Source organism: Aythya fuligula, chromosome 3, assembly GCF_009819795.1.
Source record: "Aythya fuligula isolate bAytFul2 chromosome 3, bAytFul2.pri, whole genome shotgun sequence".
Lineage (NCBI taxonomy): Eukaryota > Metazoa > Chordata > Aves > Anseriformes > Anatidae > Aythya > Aythya fuligula.
In genome coordinates this window covers 10,823,954-10,850,632 of record NC_045561.1, presented here as the reverse complement: position 1 = coordinate 10,850,632, position 26,679 = coordinate 10,823,954, and the positions used below count along the sequence as shown (strand labels likewise).

The window sequence follows — 26,679 nt, the reverse complement described above, 5'->3', positions numbered from 1 at the left end:
TTCCACAAGCCACGCAGAAATATTCTGAACCTGTCACTTTTCCCAATTTAATACAAAAACTTGTATTGGAAGTTGATTAAACTTCATCTATTGCTGAACAGAGGTGGCTGAAAAATCACAACATAAAGACAAATATTCCCAGCAGAATGGGGAAAACAATGTATGGCTGAGGGTGAGCAGGAAAACAGAGTGCTACCTGCCCGCTATCTGAGCAAGCAGAATTTAAAGAGAAAAAGGTCTCCTCGTGACTGCCTACATAGGCAAGTGAAAAACCAGGAGACTGATGGGCAGATAACAGGTTTATCCTGGTGTTCCCCATTCATGCAGCTGTACACAGGTGTATGCCCTTGTTTGTCCAGGCTTACAGTAATGCAGCACGACTAGAAAGCAGTGCTTGCTCTCACCCACCGCTGAGCTTTCAGGGAGCTGGGCAGTGACCCAGCCCAGCTCCCCACTGCTTTCAGGTGGGAAGGAAACAAGTAGTGAGAGATAGGGGCACTAAACATGATCTAAATTGTGTTGTCAAGTGAGAAAGGACTCATATCATAGCCAGGTCCTTACATGAAGTGGTTGTGCAGTCACACACATCTTTGTCTTCTCATCCTGCCACCAGAAGCATCAGCAGCGCTGGCTTCTGTTATCTACACCCACCCTGCTCAACAGAACCATGGGGCTGCAGTCCAAAATGGACTAGGGAAGCTAATCTGGCCTAAAACAAAACCTTTAAAATAATAAGAATTAAAAGAATTCCAAACTTTTAAAAGCTGGAGAAGTTCCCAATCTGATTCACAACACAGCTGTGACCTTTAATGGCAAACCCACCACTTAACTGTCTCCCAGTCTTTGGGATACACATCACAACCTGACTCCTGAAATGATCACATCTCTATAAGGGGGAAAACCCCACCCCTACGTAATACCCCACATGTACATGCAAACAAACAAACGAGATGAGTAAAAAAATGAAACTCCAAACATGTTCAAAGTTCAGCCTAAGTTTTTGTTTGTAAACAAAAGCCATCACGTCACTGTTCAAAAACAATCCATGCATTTTTCTCCAGAGAAGGCAACTGGAGTTATTTGTTCATGTTTTGGTTTTAGCTGTTTTTATCTACAAAGACTTTTGGTTTGAAAATACAGATATACTGCCCTAGGTGGCATGCAACCAGACTAACGCGGGCAAAGGTTCATTTTTGAAGTAATTCTTACAGGCAAGCAGCTCTACCTGCATCATGAACTCACCTTGCTCTCTTCAGAAAAGGCAGGGATGTTTTCCAGCTTTTAGCCACGTGCCTATACTAGGTCTGGGCTAGCACTGAGGCAAGTAATGTTTTCTGTATTATTTGCTGGTGATTTTTTCTTTTCAAATGGGATTTTTCTTGGTTCTTTTTTTAATGTGCTTACACCAAGAACCTAACTTTTTGTTGTTCAGGGTTTTTTTTTGTTTGTTTGTTTGGGTTGTTTTTGTTTTGATTTCTTTTGTTTTTTGAAATGGTTTTATGACACAACTATACTATCTGGGAAAGCTGTGTACTAAAAAAAAAAAAAAAAAAAAGCGCTAAAATCAGTGGATTCAGAATAATGGCAATCACATAGAGAAAGCTGTGATCTTCAGCCATACTTGTGCTACTTGTACCTACTCCTTGCAGAAAGTCTTCTCTGCAAACAGACTTTTGTGCTTCAGGAAGTCCTTTGTGTTGTAAGCTCAGCTGCTCTAAACATGAGATCATTCACCACCAAAACATCTCAAAGTTGTTCTTAACTACTTGAAAAACAACAAAAAAAAATTTTAAGAGGTTGAGGCAACCTTGTCAGGTGAGTTTGAAACATTTGGCTTACCTGTTTAATTATGTTCTTTGCGGTAATAATCATTTCATCTCCATATATTTCATAAAAGTTGAGATTTCTTTGCTTTAAAAGTCCAAATACTAGTGATACAAGTCTCTCCTATCAAGAAAAAGAAACGCATTAAAACCATCAAGACGAAAACAAGAAACAATTTTAAGAATCTTCACAGCAATTAGAGTTCACGTATCAAACACGCAGTGGACAGAATTTAGATCAGTCCAGTGCCTTGAGACTACTGTCATGGTTTAACCGTACAAAGTTTCCTGTGGCAATACCAGCTAACGGAGTCCCTTCCTCACAGTTATTTTCATTCCTGTTCCTCAGCTGTGCTCGTGCAATTGTGCTTGAAAACCTACGTATTTCCTAAGATTAATGAGTTTCCTTACCGCAAGCGAGAATGACGCTCGACACAATTGCACCAGCACAAGCGAGAGGCTACCACGTCACAGCATCGAGACGGGGAGAAAGTGCAGGGCAGAAGTGGGAATATTTAAATACTACTGCCACTCACCACATTGCACAAAACCCACAGGTTAGACAAGACTAAACAATTCGTAGGGTCTAGCAATTATGGCAGAATTGCACAGGTAAGATCCAGAAGAATGCGTATCTTTTTCTTTTTAAGCCAGAAAAGATCTTTTTCTGGCTCAAAAGCAGTCACAATAGCTTAATCTTCAGAAATTTATGATCTTTAAAGGAAGATACCCTGCAAATGAAGTGTGTACTCGGGGCAACCATATGCTTGATGTAAGTACTCTTAAGTGCATAGGGAGGCAGAATAAGAATAACATGCACAGCTTTCACTGCAAAACTGAAGTTTTACAGTCAAGCAGATACAAGGGTTCATGTTCTCTTCCACTTACATGTTGAGGTTCATGAAGTGTCCAAACTAAAACTCACTATACATTTAAAATGTATAGTTAGAAATGATTATTTAAAAATAAAATAAAGCAGGACTGGATTGCAGTTCCATATGGTTAGTTACAATTATTTAATTAGATCAAGTACAAATAGGTGTGGGGAAAATTTGGATGAGAAATTGTGCAAAATTATAATGTTGCTACCAGGGACCTGAATTAATTAGCTGGTGCTAATTAAGGATGTTACAGATGCAAACATATTCATCAGACAGTTTATTTCAATAACAGACGTACCTCTTCTAGAATTTGGCAATCATCTTCTAGGGGTCTATTTAAATCATTGCGAGCATAAGTTGAAAACTCCGCAATCATCATTTTATCTATCAGCTTTTCCAGTTCACAAAGCTGTGAGCCAAGATGCCTAAGAAAAACAGCCATTGAGATATGAGCTCAATAATCAACCTGAAAATGAATCATTAGTTCACAGCTGAAGAAAATAACCACCCAGCAGGTAATTTCCATGCAATCAATGCTGGCTTAATGGGAGGCGCAAATCTTTCAGTTCTTAGAGCAGCTGAAACCACACATTTTTCAGAGGCACCATCACCTTGCAGCAAAAACATATGGACTTGAATGTTAATGGGACGTTAAAATTGGAGGCAAGACTTTGTCGGAAGATGCTGAGCACCCTCTCTTCCCAACGAAGGGAACCAGAACCAAGAATGCTCAGTGCTTGACTGTATCTAGCTGTTAAATGCTTCTTTTGCTGAATATTCTTCCACTTCAAACATTTGAGCTTTTAATACAGTCAAGGTATTTACTTTACATGACTGAGATCCAGGAGCAGCTTCACAAAACAGAATGGCTTTCAGAGAACACAAGAATTTTAAAGTGTTCAATTTTTATACCATTCAGATTTAAAAATACATTTTCATATATCACAGATTTTAAACCATATTTTGCAAACTGTTTTCATACAAAGCCATGAGGGAATTTCTCCCATCAGATATGTCAAGTAGTCTTTAGAAGTCATGCAGCCAGAGAGACTTTTAGCAGAGTAAAAACAAAATTGAGAACTTCAGAGATGCCAAACACTCCTGGCTTTCCAGCTTCCAGTAACCATTGAGATCACCAAGTATCTGTAAAAATCAGCCCCATTTATTTAAACCCAACGTAACCTACCCTCTCATGCCTCGTAAGTATGGAAATATCCAATAAGAGCTGGACAACTGTAGTTGGGCTACAATCCCCTTAAGTAAAATTGTTAGTGCAGGGCAAAAATTAATTAAAAGCTTACAGATGAGAACAGTGCTTCCAGGTGTCAGTGTTTTGCTGTATGACGTCTGATTTGCCAACACAGCCGTGTAAAAACGTACTGGATGTCCAACACCCCAAACAAGGATTGAAAAAACAACATAAAAACTGGCAGTAGAGATGTGTAATTTAATCAACACGTTGTTTGTTCATCTTTTTAATTAAAAAGACGAACTTGCAAATGTTAAAGAGCTCGAGAACTGTAATTCTACCCTACAATAGTTGCTAGGAACGATCATAATGCTGTAACTGATACGTATAATCATAGGGGATATTAACCTATGTTAAAGACAGCAATTTGCATTGAATGATGCTGCACCATGGCTTGATTTAAAGCTAACAATGTCTGTTTAACAACAAACTCCACAAGCTGTCACACACAATACACTAAAGCAACAAGTTTGTTTTGTTTGGTTGTGGAAAAAAAAAAAAGATACTGAATATTTTAGGGAAAAAAAAGAGATTAAAAAAAAGAGATAGTAATTACTTGGAAACTTCTCTCTCCTCCAGATAAAACAGGTATTTATCTCACTTGAGAGCTGCAGTATTCGTGCTCACAGCAAACCACAAACAGTCATTCACTATTTTGTGGAAAAAAGCTGAAGTATTTGTGTATGGCATTAATTTATTATTATTGTTTTCCAAACCAACGTTCTACTGAGCAGTTTTCATCAAGATCCCCATCTTTTCATTGCACATTATTTCTCCAGACATGCAACACACAGAGGCTATTGTAAACGTTGGGAGCAAGCGTGCTGGGTTTGTCAGAGACACAGAGCTGCGTTTGCATCCCTGGTGGGGCTGAGGAGTGAGGCTGCATTTAATTCAGCTTTCTGAGCCTTTACTATCCAAGGCAGAGAGGATTTTTCCCGCTCATATCACTTCTTAAAGAAGTAAATGAATTATTTTTTAATTCTACCATACCAACCAACTAGGCATTGTTCACAGAAATCACTTTTTATAGATGAGATGTTTACCTGCAAGTATGTACCACATCTGATTGTGAATTTAAAATAAAGACACATTCTTGGAACATCAAATACGACAACAGAACTGCATCCTCTGCTAGCACTGTATGTAACTTAGCTTACCTGATTGCAAAAGAAAGCTAATTCTGATTGATGTCTCAGGTTTGTAGAAGTACACTCAGTATCAGTAATGTAAATACAACTATGACTTGGTTAAGTTTATTAGCTTAAAAAAAAAAAAAAAAAAAAAAAAGTGGGATATTTTTCTTTTAAGGACTTTTTCTGAGTTTTTCCTGCATAAAATTTGATTCTTTTTGTAAACCAGCTAAAAGGGGTGTTACAAGCAGAGCTTGTCAGCACAGATGGACCACAGCAGCAACCGTATAAAGTTCTCAATATTCGTGTTGCAGTTATTGAGCAACAACCACATTTTTAATTACAAAAACTGGAAACCCTTGGGTTGCAGGAACCACATAACCTCAAAACCAAACAGAAAAATAGCATCAACTTATGAAACTAAGTAGGCAGCTCCTCAACTGGCTAATACAAATCTCTGAGCCTATTTAACATACACTGCTTCTACCAGCATCGTATCACAGCAGCAGCTTTGCATATGACACTGTTGTAGTGAACACAGCAGTTATGATAGCTTTTTTTGCACCAGCTGAAAGGATTCTGATGTGCTGATGCTCCTGCATATCACAGAGGACCCTGCCCAGTGCAGCACCGTCTCCCAGACAGAGCTCTGAGTATCCACCATGAACAGCAGCAACCAGCACAGGACCCCGGACTCACTAACCCCCATGACCATAGCAAACAGGTGAAAAACCAGCAGCAGGAGCTCAGGCAGCACCTTCCCACTGTTTCTTCCCAACTCTAGCAGATTATAGAACTGGATTTCTCAGTGGGATGAACCCCTCTCAGGAGGATGCACCCCTGGCCGTGGTAAATACAGCTCTCCCCAAGAGGAGGTGCTGCTGAACACATCCCATCTGACCAGCTGGCAGCCTCAGACCACATTTTGAGTCATGGGTTGATAGCTTTGCACTGCCTTTTGCTTGCAAAGCTTCTTCCAGCACAAGGACAGGCTGGAGGCAGAACTACTCTGCATGAGGATTGCAGACCACTGCTTAGAAACATCTCTCAGCTCTGGGCTACAAACCCTGCAAGATGAAGGTCCAGTCACTGCTCAGGTGCACTCCCCTGCACCCCTAAACCACCTGTAGACAAGAATGGAGTACAGAGCATCTCGATATTAAAAAATCACCAAAATAAAATATATTTGACACATGCAGCAGTCACATTACATATGCTTTACTTACATGTTGTACCATGTCCTCTAGGAATGAGCAAACACAGGTAAAACCACCCCCATCAGCCAGCAGAATACTCGACACCCTCTAGCTCTGTTTGCTTTTTATTACTTTCCTAGATGGTTACCTACCGGAAACTGTGAATGCCTTGAAGTTCTTGCTGCAACACCTCCTGCGTTGTTGCTATTAAGTCCAAAGCTCCAACAAACTCGGAAGTGGACAACAGCAACTGTACCGTGGGCTGCGTTTGGTGTACAGTAGCCATTAGCTTCAGTTTATTGTATGCTTTTATACAGTTATTTCTGGTGAGCGACAGTCTTAAAACTCGGAGTGATCCTTCACACATCACTTTATCAATTTTGGAGATTTTCTCTCGAAGTAATTTTACAGCCTGGGAGGTTTTCCTGAGGTAGTCCTGCAACTCATGCTGAGAGGTCATTGCATGGAAAAATGCTTCAGAGCGCAAAGAAATCTGATGAGCAATATTGACTTCCACAATGTCCAGGTAATGGCTCAGCTGGGAAGAGGGAAGAAATTGAAAGGCATTGTTATGGCTTGGCATGTTCATCACCGTGAAAACATACATTGAGAGTACAACCAAAATGTCTTACTGTATCACAAGGACATTTTGCTAATAATAAAAAAAATGCTATAACATTATATGAAACCCTTTATCAGAGTAGCAAGCAAATACCACCTGGTGTGGTTTGCTCATTTGTTTCTCAATGAGCTCAAAAAATCACTTTGGGAAGGCTGACCTGATGCCTCTCCTGCTTGAAAATGACAAGAGAGAAAGCCAAATAGTTTTAAAATACCCAAGTTTTTGTACCACAGGGGTTGGCTTGCAAGTAAGGACAGCATACATGTGCAAATATACTACATACTTAGAGCCATTCAAGTTGATAAAAATGCATCATGACCGCACTTGATGGCACAGCTCTGGGTCTGCTCAGTTAAAAGGCTGCAGAATCATCTTTATAGAAAAATCCTCAAGAGATGTCTGGCTACCGTTGCTTTTTGCCAGCCAGTTGGAGCTCCTGCTAAGGTTATTTCATGTCTGCTGGCACTGTGGGACTCCAGAGACAGAGCATACCTACACGTTTGGAACCTGAGACTCAAATTCTTTCTGTCGAACAAATTCCAATTCTTTGTGTTACCAGGCCACTGGGTTGGCCTGATCAGTTGAGCTGCAAAAGCTCTGTGTTCTGGCTTACGCTGAATATGCAAACTCAAAGGACTGAGGCATTAGGATGCTCATCTGAATGCTAATACTCAGATGACCTGTTTTTTTTTTGGGAGGTGCCACGCACTCAAAACCTCACACTGAATTTCAAAAGACCCATCCAGAAATTGAGAGGGGAAAAAAAACATCAGAGAAATGTTTCTGTCTTATAGCTATTTTCATCCTGCATATATTTAATGCTGGGGATTTATGCAATATGCAAAGCCATCTTTTTTTGTACAACATTTAATCAAAAAAGTCCTCCACCAACCAGCTGTGACACACCTAGCCCATGGGAGAAGCCGAGACAGGCTGTGACACAGGGATCAGAGGAAGGGTTATTATTATCATTTATTTACATGATTGTCACATCCAGATGCCCCAGGCCCTTTCACTACGTCGAGCACTACAGAACAAACAGAACAAAACAACACTACCTGCCTCAAAGAGCTGACAGTCCCAGCGTAGGGCAGGAAATAGGAGGTAAGATGGACAAGTATCAGGGGGAGCTGTTCAAGTAGATAAGCAGCAATAGCCTAAATGTGTGAGCTTATGGCAGGGTTTTCCAAAACCTGCTGAAAAATTGTGCCTGGAGCTAAGGATGATATTTGGGCAGCAGGATGAATGTTTACACCTGGTAAGCTGGAACAAATTTTGGGCACTTCAGAGCCTTTAAAACAAGTAAAACAAAATTTAGGCCAATTTTGGTAGCATGAAACTGTAATAATTTGGTTGTCACACGTGGCTTTGGAGGCAACAGAACTGCTTTATGCTATTTAGATATTTCTATTACCTCTCTAAAAAAGCATGGCTCACAGCTATTTATAACCTTATTTTCATTCTGCTGCATCCAGGTGGGCTCTGGGTCTCCTTTATTCAAGTCCCTATTGAGTGTCCATCCCTTCACCCAGGCACACTCTGAAAGTTTCAAGCACGTTCCAGACACTGCTTTTTCAACTTCAGACAGCAACTGCCAAAAGCTCCAAAGTAGTATTTCCAAAAGCCACCTCTACATGTGTGAAGCAAGTTATCAGTTGTCTTAAAGCTGGGCCTGCCCATCCCTCCTGAACTGGAGGGGAAGCAGGAAGACTAACGCCTGGAAATTTGCAAACATGTGATCCCCTGGAAGATGTTATTTTTTTTTCTGAGTCACCTCCTTTTTTTTTTTTTTTTTTAATGCCAGCTCCCAGAAGCTGTAGTAGGTTAAGCAGGAAGGAAAATTAAAGTTAGAAAATCAAAATAATTTTAGAGTCCATTCTATAACTACTTCACAGGTACTTATACCTTAAAAGTGATTCAGTAGGGGATTTCTATACTGAATACATAGCTCTAAAAACCAAAAAAGAATAAGCAAAGACACGTGTTTCCAGTATGAATGAAGCAGCTCTGCTTTCTTGCTCTCCAACATACACAAGTCCTTGTCAGCACAGATGATATAACAAAAGGAAAGAAGTTCCTGACATACAAAAGCTTGATATTTAGTATTTCTTTTAGCACAGAAAACACAGTGCCTTGGAGTTTTCCTGAGACATGAGAAAGCAGTAGTCTTAGCAGATGTCCTAAAACCTCTAACTTAACCTTCTCATGGAATTGCTCTTCCTCCCTAGCAAAGAGCTTCACATCTTGAAGTTCTCAATGTATATCTGCTTCATTCAGTTTCAGCAATCATTAGCCAATTACTATGCTATATGAAGATTTTTTCTCCCTACAGATTTGACAGATACATTTATTTAGAAGGGAAAAAAGTTCTTGCATTGCTTACTAACAATGTGTAACCTGATGTAAAACCAGTTGCCAAAGTCCTCAATACTGATGTCTTAGCAACTAGTACAGGACAGCAGCAATGAACTTGGCTGCCAATAGCTTCTTTGTAGTAACAGCTAGGATGTATCGTGACACGTTGCATCAAATTCTTACCTTTTCTTGAAGTAACTTGGAGGAAGCTGCGTCACGATTTCCTTTTCCACCAGCAGTACTAAAATGGGACCATGGTAAAACGGCATTAAATGTTAAGGAATCTTCCAAGGCAAAATCTGGTTTCATAAAAATCTGAAACAGAAAAACAAAAGAAAAAAAAAAAAAAGCATGTCTCACCTCTATGTTCATCCTTGCCAGTTTAACAGACATCCTGGTTAACGAAACTAATGCTGATTATTTTTTTTCTTCTCCAAAAAACAAGTTTTCATTTATCCAAGCAAACAGATCTTCTAACCAATTTACTTCACACCCTAAAAGCATGTGTGATCTGACAAACGTTTATTTTCATAGAAGTAGAAGTCCACTCTGAAATGACCTAGGTCAAGATCTAAACAACAAATTGCAGGTGGATCCCCTAAAGGATCAGAGCAAGCAGAGGCATCCCACTGCTGATATGCTCATTTCTGGGGCCCTGGTTTCTGCTAGACTGGGGATCCGGCCAGCTGTTCACATGCACCAAGTGTTGTCTGGAAGGGAACAGGGCCTCAAATGTATCTCCTTTAGGCACAGCACTGCAAATGTGCTGATTGTAGAAAGGTTTGATAGCATTTAACATTAACTCTACACATCTCAGAGAACTATCAGTCTGAAGTTCTCTCTGATCATATTATTTTTACTTGACAAAATTGGTATAAACCTGGAGGTAGACAGTAGCTCCCCTTTCCCTTTATTTGTGAAGTGTAATTTTAAAAAGGTTCAACACAGGCTACAGCATCACACTACACTCAAACACTCTTGTTTCTGGGGCTTTAAACATTGCAGTCACAGCTGTTGAAGCAACAGGCTACACAACTGGCACAGAGATGCCGACCCATATTAACACTTTGACTCCTTAATGTACCTATAAAAAAGGTATTCAGACTGAAGTGGAATCTAGGGTTGTGTCTTTTGTCAACCCATGGCATAAAAACACATCATATACACTGCAAGCATCTATGCAAAAGGACTTTCCTTGAGGATTCAAGGGGTTAAATTCAATGCTACGTGGCACACTATGTAATATTCAAACATCTGTTGAACTCTCCAGTTTCCCCTTCCTCCTAAAACACAGGCTGTCTAGTTTTGCCCAGCTTTAAGGTTTTAACTATTAAAGATGAAAAAAAATAATGGCATTTGTATTTTACTTTAAGTAAGAACAAAATGAACATCATAGTCAATATTAACCAAATAAAAAAAGAAAAAGCAGCTTGTTCTTAATTCTTGTAAATTCTGAGCATCGCAGACACTCTTGATAATCAGTTCAAGTGATCAGCTTGGACAAGACTTCCATGTAACAGGAGAGTACATCCATATGTTCAAGGCTATATGTGAGAAATCCTTATAAAAGTTTAGAGTTCACAGAAACCATACCTTAGGTACTTGTTCCAGATCTGTCCTGGATTTATCTAAAATAAAGCAAAACACAAGAATTCATTCATGAGCAAAGAATTAAAAACAATTTCCTTGAATACTTTAAAATGCTACAAAATTTTTTAAGACAACAGTGCCAGACTCCTCACAGTGAGTGGACAAGTAACAGGATCATAAATTGAAACAAAAAAACTTCTGACTGAACAAGAAAACCTTTTTCATCATGAGGACAGTCAAGCAGGCTGTCCAGAGATTGAATAGCCTCCATCCTTGAAGGTTTTCAAGATCTGACTGGGTAAAGCCTGTACCTCAGCTGGACAGTCTCCCTGCTCTTGACAAGCATGGTAAGCAGGACATCAGAATTATCTCCCACATTTCTCTCACCTCTGTTACTTGATTGGTATTGAAATACTAAAGGAAACCTAAGAATCATTCTGCTATTCTCAGTGGTTGGACAGACCAACTCTTACGGAAGTGAAAGGCCAGGTCTTGTGGACCAGAGCTGGGGAAAAACAACCAATGCCTAAAAAAGAAACCACAGAAAATCCAGAGTTTCATTTTACCAGATGATGCTTCTAGGAATTGCCCATCTACAAAAGGAGTGTCCAGATACTTTGGTGACACGGTTTTTTTTTTCCTTCTAAAACCAAAGCTCTTTCAAAACGGCTAAAGCTAAGCCTAAAGAAGGAACTTGTCTTTCACAGTACGTGCCACAAACAGATTCACTGAGGAAGAGCTAATTCAAAATAACAAGCCCAGGGAAACCCTGCAGAAGGGCTGCCTTTTGCATGGAAAAGAAGGAAGAAAGCTGACTGGAAGAACAACTCGATCACAAGCAGTACACTACTGAATGCTTCTTGTTGCATTACATGTAGACAATTGATATAGATGAGCCTGATCAAACAGTGATTTGCAAATTAATCTTTAATTCATTTTATCAGAAACTTTAACACAAAAATATTACAAACTTGCTGCAGTTTATAAGGGTTTGTTTCCCTTTTGTTTGACTTGTGATTTTCATTTTCATTTTGCCTCTCCCTTTCCTTTGTCGAGTTTCATAGTTGCTGAACTATTTCTATAAAATCTTGAAATTCAGCCTGCAGACACCAAAAAAAAAAGTGCTCCAGGTAGTCCTTGCTAACAGTAATGACAGAAACACTAAACAGAAATGGCCAGAGTGGAATTTCATGAGGTTCAACAATAGGAAATGCAAAGCCCTGCACCTGGGGGAGGAATAACCCCAGGCACGCTACACACTGAGGGTTGAGCAGCTGCACAGCATCTGTGCAGAGAAGGATCTGGGGGGGTCCTACCGGACAACAAACCAACCGTGAGCCAGCACTGCACCCTTGTGGCAAAGTATCCTGGACTGTTTTAGGAAAAACACTGGCAACAGGTCAAGGGGAAGCTGATTCTCTACACAGAACTGGTGAGATCACATCTGGAGCACCGTATCCAGTTCTGGGCTGCACAGTAGAAGAAAGGAATGGACATACTGCAGCGAGTCCAGCAAAGGGCCATAAATATGAATGAGGGACTGGGGTATGTTTCATACAAGGAAAGAGAGAGCTCAGACTGTTTAGCATAGAAAAGCTCGGGGGGAATCTTTTCAGTGTTTATAAATATCCAACGAGAGAGTGTAGAGAAGAGGGAACCAAACTCTTATCAGTGGTGGCCACTGACAGTACAAGTGGCAACAAGTACAAAATGAAATGTGAAAAATTCCATCTTCTATGGTGTGGGTGGCCAACACTGAAAGAGGCTGCCCAGAGAGGCTGTGTAGTCTTTATCTGTAGAAATACTCAAAACCAGACTGAACAGGGTCCTTGGCAGCTGCCTGAGGTGACCCTGCTTGAGCAAGGGGTTTGGACTAGGCCATCTTGAGAGGTCACCTCCCCTTCAGCCATTCTTTGATCCTCATGGCAGAGACAGAAATGGCTCACTGCTGCTGCTCTTCATTGCAAAGTCAAGAGCTGCTAGAAGGTTGCTGTAATAGTCTCAGCTTATCTTCAACAAAAGAAAGTTAAAGAAAACACTGCCAGGGACTTAGTGACCTTCCATGAATGTAAACATGCCAAGAAAAAAAAAATTATGAGCAGGTCTCACAAACATTTTGGCCTATCAGGTATGAGCAGTGGTCACAAATACATCTAGTCAATCATGTCTGGGTTTTCAATTATTGTTACAAAGAAATCACCAGCAGCTATTTTTGCACACAAAGCCTATGAGCAAGTAAAAGAGATGATCAGTATGTTATAGTATTCATTAAAGGAACGACTTTTTAATGACAAAAGGAGGGCTTTGACTATACCATGGGTGTGTAACAGAGTCCTGTCGAAGGTATCTTTAGGAGGACAAATATTCCTGCACCTTTCATGAACCTTCTCTCTCTGTAAAACAAAAAATATATTAAAAATTACTCTGGGACTTCAAAAAGATTCTTTTTCTTTCAGACGGAACATTTTCATGGAAACATACTGCATCATGCCAAATAATTCTGACAATTTCACAGTAATATTTTTTTCCTCTTAAAAGCTCAGATGTTTGTCCACAGGTTAAAAATTTTGGTTGCTACATTGTTTTTTCAGTTATTGAAAAGCCAAAATAACCTCTCTGTATAACAGGAGATAATCACAGATTGGTTGTAATTACATATCCAAATGCTTATTTGCTCTCTGACCCAGAAATCACACCAACAAAGTAAATGCTTTTTCATTGCTAAATTAATTGAATCAAAGTAGATACTGCTTCAACATCCTGTTAATGGACACCTAGCTGAAATCACGCATCTTGTTTTGTCATGCTGAGCTTCAAGTTTTACCTACAGGTGCAGTCAGCACTAGAGACCATAACGATCAGAAACTATGCTTCTAAAGACCACTGATAGCTAGATCTCTTCTAGAAGCTACATCACGGGCCAGTTCCTCTTTCCAAAACCTTCTTTCATTTGCAGTCACTGCATTACACATTAATTTTAACAGAGCTCTTAAATGCTTTAAATGTCGAGCGTGTGAATGAATGGCATTACAGACAATTCCCTTTGACATACTTTAACTGTGATTTACACAAGTAACACTTCCTGCAGCCAATTCTGTAACAGCAGAACGGTAAGAAAGTTACAAACCAAGGAAGCAGAAAACAGTGGGAGACTTCTGTATGTTCTTTCAGTTCAAAATAAAATAATAAAAAAAGAATGTTACTACATACTTACTGACACCTGTATTTTAAGAGTTTTTAGAAGTCTCCTACTGGTCCTGGTGTCCTTAGATGTAGCTTAAAATTTCCTGTTACAAAAGAAATCATTGAAATAATAGATCTACTTATAGTTTTAGAACTTCACGTATAAATGTTTAAATTGGAGATTCTTTAGAAATATCTCTAATCCTTGCAGCACTTACTCATGTTTTATATTTGATCCAAAGGTCTTAAAACGTTACGTTGCACTGTAGAGCTCAATCATTAAACAATCCTTACAGAAAAAGGATTGATAATCAGAAAGAATATGAAATGCAAGCCCTGGTGCAGACTGCAGTATTCAGAAATAACAGTGAAAAAACATGGAACTTTCTAGACGGAATTTAGACATTTTTCACACTGATAATATTGAGATTATAAAACAAGAAATGCCTAATGGAAAGTCAACAAGCACTGGAGAACAAATTAACGATCAGCTAACTGTAAGATGGTCTCCTAACGGGCACAGTCACTAATTAGTAGCAGGTTCTCCTCTCTCTTTCTGGCCCCTAGTACCACGTGCATCGAATTTTGCATCCTTACCGGAGTGATTTCCTGTTGGTATAATGCAAAATGTTCCTTGGTGATCTGTGGGAGGTAGAATGAAGGCGTGACTTCAGTGTCCACAAAGTCCACTCCCCATGTTTTTGTAAAGAAATCAGATTCCCTTTTTGCTAACCTAGGATCATTTAGCGCTGCTGGGAGATTGACTTTGGAATGATAAATAGTCCATCTGTGCTGATCCGCAACTAGAGATGGGCTGTCACATAAGTTACTGGGATCGCCTGCGGCACAAAAGACAAGACAGTTGTGTGTTTTTAAGATGAGAAACCAAATTTTTGTTAAAATGTGATCTTTAAACAAGCTACGTTTTAACAATTACACAGTGGATCAGAATTACCTATCCAGAAGACACGACATTTTCATTTCTTCAATGCTACCTTGCATTTCTTCTATCACATTAACCAACACAAGTTTTGAACACAAAAGTGTATCCATGCTCACTAAGTATATTTAGCTCAACACCATTAACTTCCACTGAAGAAGAAAAAAATCCAACTCCTTACACACATTATTAAAAATCTGGACTACTTGATCAGAAACACAGTCAAAATTCACTAGAATCATATTCCTTAATTCTTCAGATCCCATCCCACCACCTCTCTCTATCAACTAAGCCTTGGTATACTGCAGCAGCTATGACTTTGACCAAAACCTGGTCTTATGATACCACTAGAGACTTATGACAGTGGTACAGACAGGTCTTGGTCTTTTGCTTCCCACTGCAAAAGGGCTGGGGTGTAACACAGAAGTAGAACAAGACCCCAAGCACGCTGGATAGATCTGTTCCACACACACCTTTTTTCTTGTTTGTGGTAAGAATCATAGCTACAGTGTAGAATCACACAGACAAGACCCTTCCTATAACGTGGAGATCTAAAAGGAAACTGGAAGGTAAGAAGCAAAACTATAGCATACTTTGAAATAAGGCCATGGCTTAGTTCGCTACACACAGAATGCAAGAGAATTTGGAAATTTGACTGAAGAATTGAAAATGGATTTTCACATTAGCAAACATAACAGTGTTTTCACTCTCCTTGCACATTAACATTACCTGTGGGCTCCTTGGGACAGACATCAGGCAGTGACTGCACAGGTCGAAAACGCTTGGCCACATCCATTTCCTTTTTAAAGAAAGCATCGCTGCTGTTTGACTGAGGCACTGGTGAAGAACTGTGGCTCGATGCCATTGCATAAAATCACCACTTGATAAAAGCTGAAGGAGAAACAACAAATACCAAGGCTTTAATGAAGTTCTGGCTGCGGACTAACAAGAAAGAAACGCTCTGTCAGTTACATAGATTTCGGTTTGTTTTTTCATACTGCAACAATTTAACTGACACATTTCAATAAGAACATGAAAAATAAAGACGAAAATAAAAGGCAGAATGTAACTTCACCGTCCGTTTCCTCCCACACCTTCAGGTATGAAGGTTGGCTTGTTCCTGTGCACAGCACCAATAAATTCTGACGTTAACAGCAACGGAAATCTTTCAGGCACTTCTGCCTTTCTGCTGCCAGAAGCACTGCAGTCACGTTGGCAGTAAAACTCCCTCCGAGGTACCAAATAGCGCAGGTAAAGTAACGTAACAGAGGGAGGAGATCACCTTCATTTTCTGTACGTGTTTCATACCGTCCTGGAGCTACCCTAAACAAATACAGCAGGGCAAGGGAAGACACAGAGGATCCCAGCACCTGAAGCAGCGTTGTAGGACAAGACCTGTGCAAAGGCAGCCTGCGTGCCGGGCTTAGCTCAGCGCTCCAAGCCTGGAGCTTGGTGTAAAACCACTGCTGGGGGGCTCGCAAAAGCTGCTGGAGCTTCCTGGCCTCGCTCTGGTGGAGGCAGAGGCAGCGTGCCAGACGTCTGCACAGGTAGGCAGCTGTGCTCAGCGAGGCTGAACCGCGGTGTGTCGCAGCGGGTGCCCTCGCCCCGCTGCCTCGCACGCGCTGTTTTTTCCCAAAGGAGCTCTAAAACCTACGCCTGCCGTTTGGGGAGAGCCCAGCGGCGACGACCCACGCGAATGATACAGCATTCAGCATTTACAGCAGCTGGAATCTGATGTCAGAGGGCATCCTGGAGTTTCAGACAAATCAGGATCCAACGAGCACGCCATGTGCGTGAGAAAAACACGAGCATGCAGTACTCAGAGAGCACAAACATCTTCCCTAACTCCATCCAGGAAAAATGGTAATTCCCCTTCTCGTGGCTGTCTAGCACAGCACACTGGAGTTTATTTCCGTACTAAAAGCACTCGCACAGAGAAGACAATCACAAGCCAGATCAAAAAGCCCTGGAGGAGGGAAAGTCCCACTAATCTTCAGTTGAATTTTAAAGACTTCGTTTGAAAATAAACACCCTTAGAAATCGTACACCAGGACTGAACACCAGCACGAGTTCCCTCCGTCTGCAAACAAAGCTGCATTTCTATCAAAGCGTTGGCCAGCTCCGTAATAAACTGCACAACTATTACAGGTTGGAGAGTTTATTAAAACTTCCCTATAATGCACGGCTCCAAGAGCGCCTGTTCAAAGGGACTGATCTGAATCCTCTAAAGAGAAATAAACACATCCAGCAAAATCTGAACGCTTAACTGCCAACCCCTAAGGGACACCTAAATTACTTACTACCCTGCGAAGGAGCACAGGAAGATAAAAGGCCTATTTCATCTTCAATCACTCGAGTAGGCACCGAGGGATGACTGCACGTCACCGTGTCAACTTCTAACAGCAGCACGTACGTTGCAGCCAATCTCATCTGGAAAAAAAAAAAAAAGTTCTGCTTTCTAAACGGGGTTGGAAGTGCCCTACAAAACAGTTCTGAAGAAAAGCCAAGATACGCACAGCTGTAAGACAGCATCCCAATGAGCAGGAGCATAAAAACAAGCCAACACTGAGCACGGTGCTGGTGTACCCTTGCCTTTTTCCCCCTTCGAACTATGCTGTACGACAATGGGGATAACGTGCTTAAAAAGTGACTTTTAAGGGGGGTGAAAACAGACCAGCAGAACCCTTTTTTCTACAAACGTGCAGAAGAGCTGAAAATCTGTCTCCCCTTTTTTGTGGGGAAGGAGTATCCCAGGTTTCCAGTTAAATCAACACTGAAGTTACAGCTCAAGGTACAGAACAGGAGCACTAAAGGAAATCTGGACAGAGCAATACAGGGGAAAAAAGAAATAAAAACAAAGCAAAACATCTCAAATGTATGACAGACCTTCCTTAGATACCATAAACATCAGTGTTGCTCCCTAAAATGTCCCAAAGAAAACTTTTTTCAATGCTACTCCTGTTAAGCCTTCACATTTTTGTGTCTCTCTGCGTTCCCAAAGCATATTCTTTCTTTATGAAGCTCTTCCCTAATGTTTTCGGGTGTTTAGTGAAAAATCTAGCTCGTGATAATGACAGAACAATATCACTTTAGCATCTTGAAAAACACATCCGGTGCTGAAATATAATAATCAAGTCTCCTAAAGGCATACAGTAAATTTATCCGCACTTGGAACTGCTTCAAAGTTGTGTTTTTGCAGTTTTTCTCCCAAAAAAAAAAAAAGCCTCTGTAATGAGACACAGCCTGCTCTAGCAGATGTGTGAGCAGCTAAAGCAATTTGTAGGAAGCACCGAAATCTTGTCCCCTTGTTAGCGAGTCTTTCATTAAATCTCTCTCCTTCCCCTATAACGAAGCATTGCTTCAAAGTATTTTCCAAGATGGAAATCGTCTGAAGTACATAAATCTCAGCGGAGAAAACTCTAGCTGCACTGTGCAGGAGCAAGATTTAAAATACATTAAAAGGCCAATTTAACAACGAGGACAGGTTTAATACCTCAAATTTTCACAAAGGAACGATACCTCCTCTTTCACAGGTACGTTTTAGGGTGAAAATAGTGAAAATTCACATTGCCTTCGGACACTGACAAAACCTGAAAACAGAACGAGAAGGGCACAACAGAATTTCAAGGAGTGGATTTCAGCGAGATATAAAGATTCACAGACAGAGACCTTCTTAAGAGGCATGCAATACGATGCTGCACTAAATTATTCATAGTTAACAGCTATTCTAGTAGACTCATAAGTCAGGGCCTTATGGATAATTAACCTCAGCCAACAGCCACGTTTGCAGAGGAATATTCTCATCTGTGCTGCCAAAAACAGGCATTCCCCAAACTGCAGTCCTTAAATTAGGAAGAATTGCTTCGGATAGAGGAAGGAAAAGAAAATAAAAAGACAGACAACCAGACAGAATTACCAGAATTAAATCCAAATTGCCAAGGAAAATGTGAGAAGCTTATTTTAAGAGAAAAATCCTGGCCTACACCTGAACCCTTCTGTATCTGTTAACCTGGCAGACAACCCAAAAATGCTGTTTCACTTGCCCACCAGCAGAACGGCCTTTCCTTGAGCTACACTGCTGAACACTTGCGAGAGAAATGGATTTATAACCAGCCTTCTGAATCAGCGTTTTAAAATATGCGGCGATACATGAAGTTGCTGATTTAAACACCCGAGAAACAATGACTTTCAACATCAACGTGGAACAAAACTGCTGCAGGATATTTTAACTCTTTCAGCTTCAAGTGAAACGCAGGTAAATGGAGCCAACTGAATAAGCTGGGCGGGATGAGTTCGGAGATGGTGCATCCCCTGAGCCTCCTGCTTAGGAGAGCATATGTGCAGCAAGACGGATATGCATCTGGGTGACTTCATGGCATCAATATTTAAGTGACATCCAATTAAAACCGGGTTAGATTAACTCTGTTCTCTCCAGCAATCACTGTAATTTACTCACATCTTGTCTAGCAACGCATACTAAACTAGCATAATAAAAAACCTGAGGGATTAGGTACTAGAGAAATAATGGAAATAGAGGATTATGGCTGTGTTTGCAACGTGCCTTCGATGTATTAAACCCACCCTGTACACACTATTCATTTCCTTAGTTAAAGGATGACATTGAATTACACTGTTGTGATGACTTACTGTCACTGAAGTTAAACTTTTTTCCCCTTCAAATTCAACCACCACAAAGAAAACAGCTTCGATGATGCAAATTCACAGCACTCTGACGGTCTGAACACACGAAGATTAGTATTTCGTGTTTAACCATTACACAGCTTCCTCTGAAAACATCCTCATTCAATAGCAGGCTTGGCAACTACGATATGACACGGTCGTACAATGAGCAGCGTTGAATAAAATGTCTGTAATGATAAATGCAATAACCTCACGCATGCATACCGTACACTCAGCACAGGATGAGATCTGTGCAGTTAGTAATATCTTAATCATATCAGTTTTAACAAGTGTTGCGATGACTGCTCTATGACTGAAGTTACACAAGCAAGCTTTCAGCAGCTAAAAGGAGAGCACAACAAACGATTCAACCTCTGGGTATTACTCAGAAGTGATTGCACGGGATGGTTGTAACTCCTGTGCACGTGTTGCTTTTATTAAGCTCTTACTAACTGGGTGAAGTTCCTCAGAAACTGCCTTTCCATATTCTGCTACCCTCTGCTACTGAAGCAGCAGTACGCAGCTCCATACGCACACCCTGTCACACGAGGCACAAACTAAGCCTCACCTACCCGTGGTTAGCTTCGTTCTCAGATTTCCTCGTTTGCTGGCAGTTTGCCGTTAGCACTATCAAGCACTTTTCTGTTTGCTACTTGAGGTAGCAACTTCAAGTGAATTAATCTTTTTTTTCTTTTGCTGGAAATTTTCATGTGTGCATGCTCTGGTTTGTAAAGCTGTAATTTTGTGCTAACAATACAAATTAGAATTTATGAAGCCAGCACAGCCCCTGCAAGGTGCAGAAGTAGGTAGTAATTTCTCCTTTATCTGCACTCTACCTCTCAAATGAAAATAAATCTCACCTACTAGTATTAACTCCAACTTAAATTGGTAGTTTTGATTAGTTAGCTGGTACTACAATAGACACCCAGGAACACAGAGCTTATTAACTCCAAACCTTCATGTTATTCATAGAAGCTCCTCTCCAAACGCAGCTTTGGCTTCAAGCACAACACCTGAGAAGAGGCCCTTTTGGAACGGAAAACCATCAGAAGCCACCCACAACTCGCATTAAAGCAAAACATTTTACTGTTTCCAGAGAAGTGATAAATACTGCAGATACTTATCAAGAAACGGATACTTGAAACGTTACTGGGAGAGAAAAATGCACCAGGGACTGCTTCCAGGGCCTCAACAGGCAACGATGTGCCCATTATTGGTCCGGTGTATTTACCCTGTCCTCAAAAGCCTAGATTTCCCACTGCTATTTTACAGTTCTTTGTTGAATCAGCAAGGTTTAACCTTGTAACAAGGAAACCGCGGTAGGAGCAAAGTACACACCACCTTTGTAAGACAATATGGAGCAGCCCTGGCTCACGCAAGCTTTCATTTTCTTTCAACCAGCTAATTCCTCGGGCTGAAGTTTCCCTGCTTGCCCCAACACCTCAAGACAGACATCTCTCTTTCAGGAGGGGTGCCAAGAGGGTGAGCTTTCAGTAAAAAGATTTAAGCAGTTTCAGAGAATGAGGTTAAGGCTGCGGAAGCTGTTCTGCAAACTCAAGCTTTTTCTGAATACCTATTTACATCCTGGGGCTTCAGAGCAAGAAGCAGATTGTCGGGGGAAGGCAAGGCTAGATTCGGAGGAGAGCTGTGACTTGTCCCCAGGAGGAGCCATCCACGCTTGGTGCACATTTCAGCAGCACGTTTCCTTACACAACTTGGAGAGGAGCCTGTGCCAGCCCAGCCTTCTGAAAGCTGAATAATTACACATGTGTTTCTGTTCACACACACACATACAGGTATTTCAGTGCGTTCCGCACACCCAGTAATAGCATCTCCAATCTCCTACTCCCACCTTGTCCACAAAGGTAGCAGCAGTGCTGAGCGCCCAGATGAGCTCTGCTGGAAGGAAAGCGACCTGACAAGGAGGCCGTTTATCAGTTATCCATATCTCTCATCTGCCCTGCTCTCCGCCACGTGTGCTGTCACAAGCCAGCATATTCTGCAGTGGGTTGGGCCATGCTGAGCCAAGACAGACTGTGCTACTTTCTCAGCAACCAGGGACCACGTAAAAGCAGGAGCATTTGAAAAGCTTAATGAGCAATGCCACCATCCTGCCCTGCATCATCTCCTTCATAACGCCACCTTGCAGAGCCTTCCTCAAATGAGGAAAGTGGCAAGAAAAAAAAAAAAAATGACTACAATGAACACGACAGCTACATCCCCACTGCACTGTGTGCAGACTACAAGGCCAGGGCAAAACAGCAGCAGATTTTCATACCACGACAGTTTGTACCAGTTTCTTTTGCCTTCCCTAGCTGAAGTCACCTTGGCAGTAGATTTAAAATGAAAATAAAAGTTAAAAAAGAGCCACGTGAGCTTTAGCTGAGCACCACTTCTTTAAACATAAAAATAAGATCCTCTGAAAAAAGTTACCCTGTAAAGCCCCCAGTGCTGAATAGTCTATGCTTGTTTGAGTGAGCGTACCCACAAATTATTTAGAATAATAAACAGGTGTAAACATTTTGTTAAATATTTGAGAGAGATCTGTCTCCCTATAGACAAACTATATCAGAAGTAGAATTTCACAGTTCTCCAGGTATGAAATGAAACAAATTAAATGGAACATCTGTGATACATCCAATGTGCCAAACGCATTTCTTCTCATCTGGAAACCTGACTTCCCAATGATGAACACTAATCTGAAGTCAGAAGGCAGCTTCTGTGCTGGAGCAGTCTTTCCTACAGCTATTTAGGTCATTACGCGTCGAGTTCTTCAATGCCACGAGTGGCAGAATCATTCAGAAACAATTAACAAAGCAGGAAAAACCTCTATCAGAAAAGAAAAGCCCTTGTGGTTATTTGCCCACACTAACACACAACAAAGGAGCGAGATCTTTGAACTCTTGTCAGGCACCAGCATTACCGTGTGCATCATCTCCTTGGAAAATGGTGAAACATGAGCATCTCGAGCATCTCGTACAGCTCCACAAAGGTACGTGCAGCTGAACAGAGATCAAGGAGCCCCGGCAGACACTCCAGCTAAAGTCTGTCAAAGGCAGAGCCTGCGGAGTAGTGACATTTTGAGGAGAGGCAGAACTACATCAGCCAGAGCAAAAACTGTAACAGTAAGGTTCTGACTTTTTGAAAGGAGTCTGACAGAAGCTCACGGGGATTTGCGTCAACAGCAGGTTTCCCTGCACAGGCTTTCCACTTGCTATCTTCGTCAGGGTTAGGCTCAATTCATTAATCTGAAACTAATTTTCTAAAAATGCGATTTTTCATGAGAATCATGGCTTTCCAACGCCATACCACAGCTCTGAAAAACTGCAAACAGCTGTGAAATAACTATTTCTGTTAAATAAAAGATATTTAACAGTTTTGACATTATGCAAAAAGCTGAGATCAGTGGTTATCCAAGAGCTGGCACATCATACTTTCTACAGTTTTATTGAGCAACCCCAGTCCACAAGCAAGAGGCAGGAAGCTGCTCTGTAGGGCAAGTATTCTGCAAGCAAGACCAACAAAACTTCACCTTGGGGAGCATCAGCAAGTGCCACCCGTGTTTGTTAATAGTTCTTGTGATGTTAACACCATCCCAACAGAAGATCAATCGAAAGGGATTCGATTCTCATCACTGCCTTTTTATCCCTCAAGGAGCTTCCACTTACAAGAATGAAAAATATTTCTATAAACATAAAAAAGTAGAGCATGGTTATGCTACATTTAGAATACCAAAAAATAGAAGCAAGGTCTCACATTCCTGCTTACAGTAACTGTATTATACCGATGGACACACTCTACCATATTGCAAAGCACAAAATAAGCAACTGCAACTGTAATAACCCACTGCATGCCACCTCAGGTGGTGTGTGTGTGTGTGTGTTTCTTTTTATGTTTTAAGACCAGATTCATAGAGAAAATGCTAGGATATTTCTACTATCTAAATATGAGTATTTTGGAACATCTGGTCAGAAAACTGATCCAGCATTTTTAAGTAGGAAGAAAACAATTCAATACATTATTTTGAAAATAATACATTTTTTTTTTAAAGCCTAATATCTAGGTGAGGTAGGTGCAAAAAGTTAGATACAGAGAACTTTACATGTGTTGGAAAATATTTCTTTGGAATTAATAGTATGAAGCCCCAGAAATATATACATAGAACATCCATTCATGCACACACTTTCTCTCTTTATGCCTTATTCGTAAATCAGCAAGAATCAAGAAAATAAAGATTTAAAAAGAAAAATAATAAAAAAAAAAAAGGTTGGCTGAGCCTGTCAACTTGGAGGATTTTAAATCCTGGGTTGTAAGATGTCTGTGGCCCTTGACTCTTCTGCTCAAGAAACATACGGTTCCTTATTTCCCCAAAAGTCTGAAGAGGGAAAGCAGAAGTGGCTTTTACACCAAGTTGGAGCCCCAAAAGGAGAAACGATACCTGATTCCACTTCCCAACTTCTTCTCACTCAAACCAACAAAGAACAAGTCTGCAGACTGCTTTCTCTGCCCTCTCTAGTGGCTCCTGACACTTCTTGGGGAAATGTTTCTGTTCAGCCTTGGAAATAGATGTCCCTTTTATCCCATGAAGCTCATGCTGGCAACAGAAAAGCAAAATTCCTCTATATGCACGCTAGACTCCTACAACAGAAAGATAGTGATGAAGACACAGGGACAGCCGGTGGGAAGTCCCCAGATGTTACTGGGGAATGGGATGAGAGAGGTTGAGCTGTTTCTCAGCACACCGCCTTCAGACCAAATTGATGAGGCTGCCAGCACGATGCACTGTGGCTTTTGCTTAGAGAGCTGCAGATCTGTCAATTAGTTAATTTTAGGCATTGTTTTCCTACCCAACGGAAGTACTGTCCGACTTCCAGAGGATTTCGAGGGAACTACAGCTTGGGAAAGAGTCACCCTGGCTCTATAGTAAAGCAGCAATTACTGCAGCCACTACAACAATTAACATACTGCAGTCAGGGTTTTCAGTAAGACGACTTTCTCACAGGGACACAAAGCAGCTGTAGCTGTAGAGGACAACTGTGGTCACACTTGGGGATCTTTGTTCCACGTGCCTTCTTCTTGTTAAGGACTCCATCAGACAGGATGCGAGTAAGACAGTAAAGTCAATACACCGCCTGTACTTCAAAACACCCAGAAGCACATATCCAGGTTTATCATCAAATAAATATTTTGATGTACTTTAGAACTGGTACAAGTTTGAGATCACTCGATGTTCTCTAACAGAAATCTGAAGTATTTATAGAATATAAGAACATTAGATAAGGAAAAGGGAATCAATAAAATGGTAAGGCCAAAACCGGATAGTCAGAGAGAGAAAGTTCGTGTTTTGGTGATACAGGTGGTCAGCATTTGACAAACACACTTAGCTACGTCCCTCTCAACAGGGCATACTGCATTTGGAAAATTACAGTAAAGAAAGGTAAGAAACAATGTTTCTCTACAATTTTGTCATGGAATCACAGAATCATCTAGGCTGGAAAAGACCTTAAAAAATGCTCAGGTCCAACCACCAACCTGACCTACTGCTGAGTCCCATCCCTAAACCACCCCCAGTGCCACAACCGTGTCCCTCAGTGCCACAACCATGAAGGAAGTGGCTGTGATTCTGTTTGTCTATAAACTCAGGAACCACCACACTTCCGAATGATATTTGTAAACAAACAAACAACAAATCGTTTTGTGCTCCCCATCCCAGCTGGGCATTACGGAGAAAACCCAAAACACCTTCTCCAAGCGTTACGCCGGTCAGTATAAAAGCCGTCCGTGCCGAGCACGGTGCCACCACGCCATACCTTAGTGAAAACACTCCAAGAGCATCTGAGGAAGGCCGTCGTCATATCTCTTCCAGTTGCATCATACAGAAACCCTCCTGATGGTGTAGCCGGGCAGCAGCGCGCCGAGGACCTGCGTGGAAAAAAGCCCAGTGAGTGCCCGGCCAGGGAAGGCTGACATTTCCACACACAACGCCTTCCCGTCCACACACACACACAGACACACACAAAACCACCAGGCACCACTTTCCAAACTGCCCGGGGTTGCCATGGAAATGCGAAATTTATCTTTAGAGAGGAGAGCTGCACGCTCCCCGGCTCGGCGCCCCTTCCCCTCAGCGCCCCCACCGCCCGCCTCGCTGCGCACACGGCTTGGGGGCGGCCCGGACAAAGGGCCCTGAGGGAAATTATTCAACTTTCCCGGCCTTTAAACCAAAAAAGGGGGGGACCCCGGGGTTGAGGTTGCGGTGGCACCTGTACGGGCGGCCTAGCGGCAGGGCGGCCGGGGGCGGCTCCCCGCTGCCTACCTGAGGCGCCGGCCCGGGCGGCGCGGCCTAGCGCGGCGACACGTCGCTGCCCCGGGCTCGGGGCGGCCCTCGGGAAGCGGCCCGGGCGGTGTCGGTGGCGGTGTCGGCCCGGAGGAGGCACGGAGGAGGCTGAGAGGAGGAGCCGAGGCGCCGCCTTCTCTCCCCGCCGCCCGGGGGAGGAGCGGCGGCGGCCGGCGGAAGGGGCTGCCCCCGGCCGGCTGGGGAGGCCGCGGGCACCGCCGCCATTTGAGGGACTGGAGCGGGGTGGATGGGGATGGGGGTGTGAGGCGCTCTGCGTGGGCTAAAAGCTCTTTGTAACGCCTGAAGTGCCCCTCAGGGTCGTGTTTTAGGATCTAATGCCGTAGCAGGCCGCCAAAGGTGGTGAAGTTTGCGATAGGGGAGGGTCCCCCAGGCAGAGATCCCAGCACCGAGCCTGCCAGAGCTCAAGAAGTGTTTGGAAAATGCTCTCAGGCACCCGGGCTGATGTCTGGGTGCTCCTGTGTGCAGCCAGGAGTTGGGCTCAACGCGCCTTGTGGGTCCCTCGCAGCTCAGGATACTCTCGTTGTTCTGTGAAACACAGGGGCATGGCACATCCCAGTGAAACACCTCACACCTTACCATGTCTACAACGCACTCAAATGCCAAACAACAAAAAGTATCGCAATGCAGGGGCACGCGAGGCGCTGATTAATCACCAGCAGCAATTCCAGT

At 42.0% G+C, this 26,679-nt stretch overlaps 1 protein-coding gene across 2 annotated transcripts in view; it reads right to left on the bottom strand.

Moving 5' to 3' along the window:
* The window catches only part of VPS54 (VPS54 subunit of GARP complex), a 49,075-nt gene extending 23,019 nt beyond the window's left edge, over positions 1-26,056 (bottom strand). Inside the window, exons 1-10 of one of the 2 annotated variants that reach the window (XM_032183827.1) lie at positions 25,969-26,056; positions 25,463-25,574; positions 15,702-15,863; positions 14,630-14,871; positions 13,164-13,242; positions 10,853-10,887; positions 9,443-9,574; positions 6,435-6,820; positions 3,003-3,129; positions 1,840-1,947 (exon numbers count right to left, since the gene is read on the bottom strand). In XM_032183827.1, coding sequence (XP_032039718.1) covers positions 1,840-1,947; positions 3,003-3,129; positions 6,435-6,820; positions 9,443-9,574; positions 10,853-10,887; positions 13,164-13,242; positions 14,630-14,871; positions 15,702-15,837 — 1,245 coding nt within the window. In that variant the 5' untranslated portion in view covers positions 15,838-15,863; positions 25,463-25,574; positions 25,969-26,056. Of the gene's footprint in view, positions 1-1,839; positions 1,948-3,002; positions 3,130-6,434; positions 6,821-9,442; positions 9,575-10,852; positions 10,888-13,163; positions 13,243-14,629; positions 14,872-15,701; positions 15,864-18,465; positions 18,506-25,462; positions 25,575-25,968 lie in introns of those variants that run through there. The other variant, XM_032183828.1, reaches the window with a different exon arrangement.
* Positions 26,057-26,679: the final 623 nt, after the last annotated feature.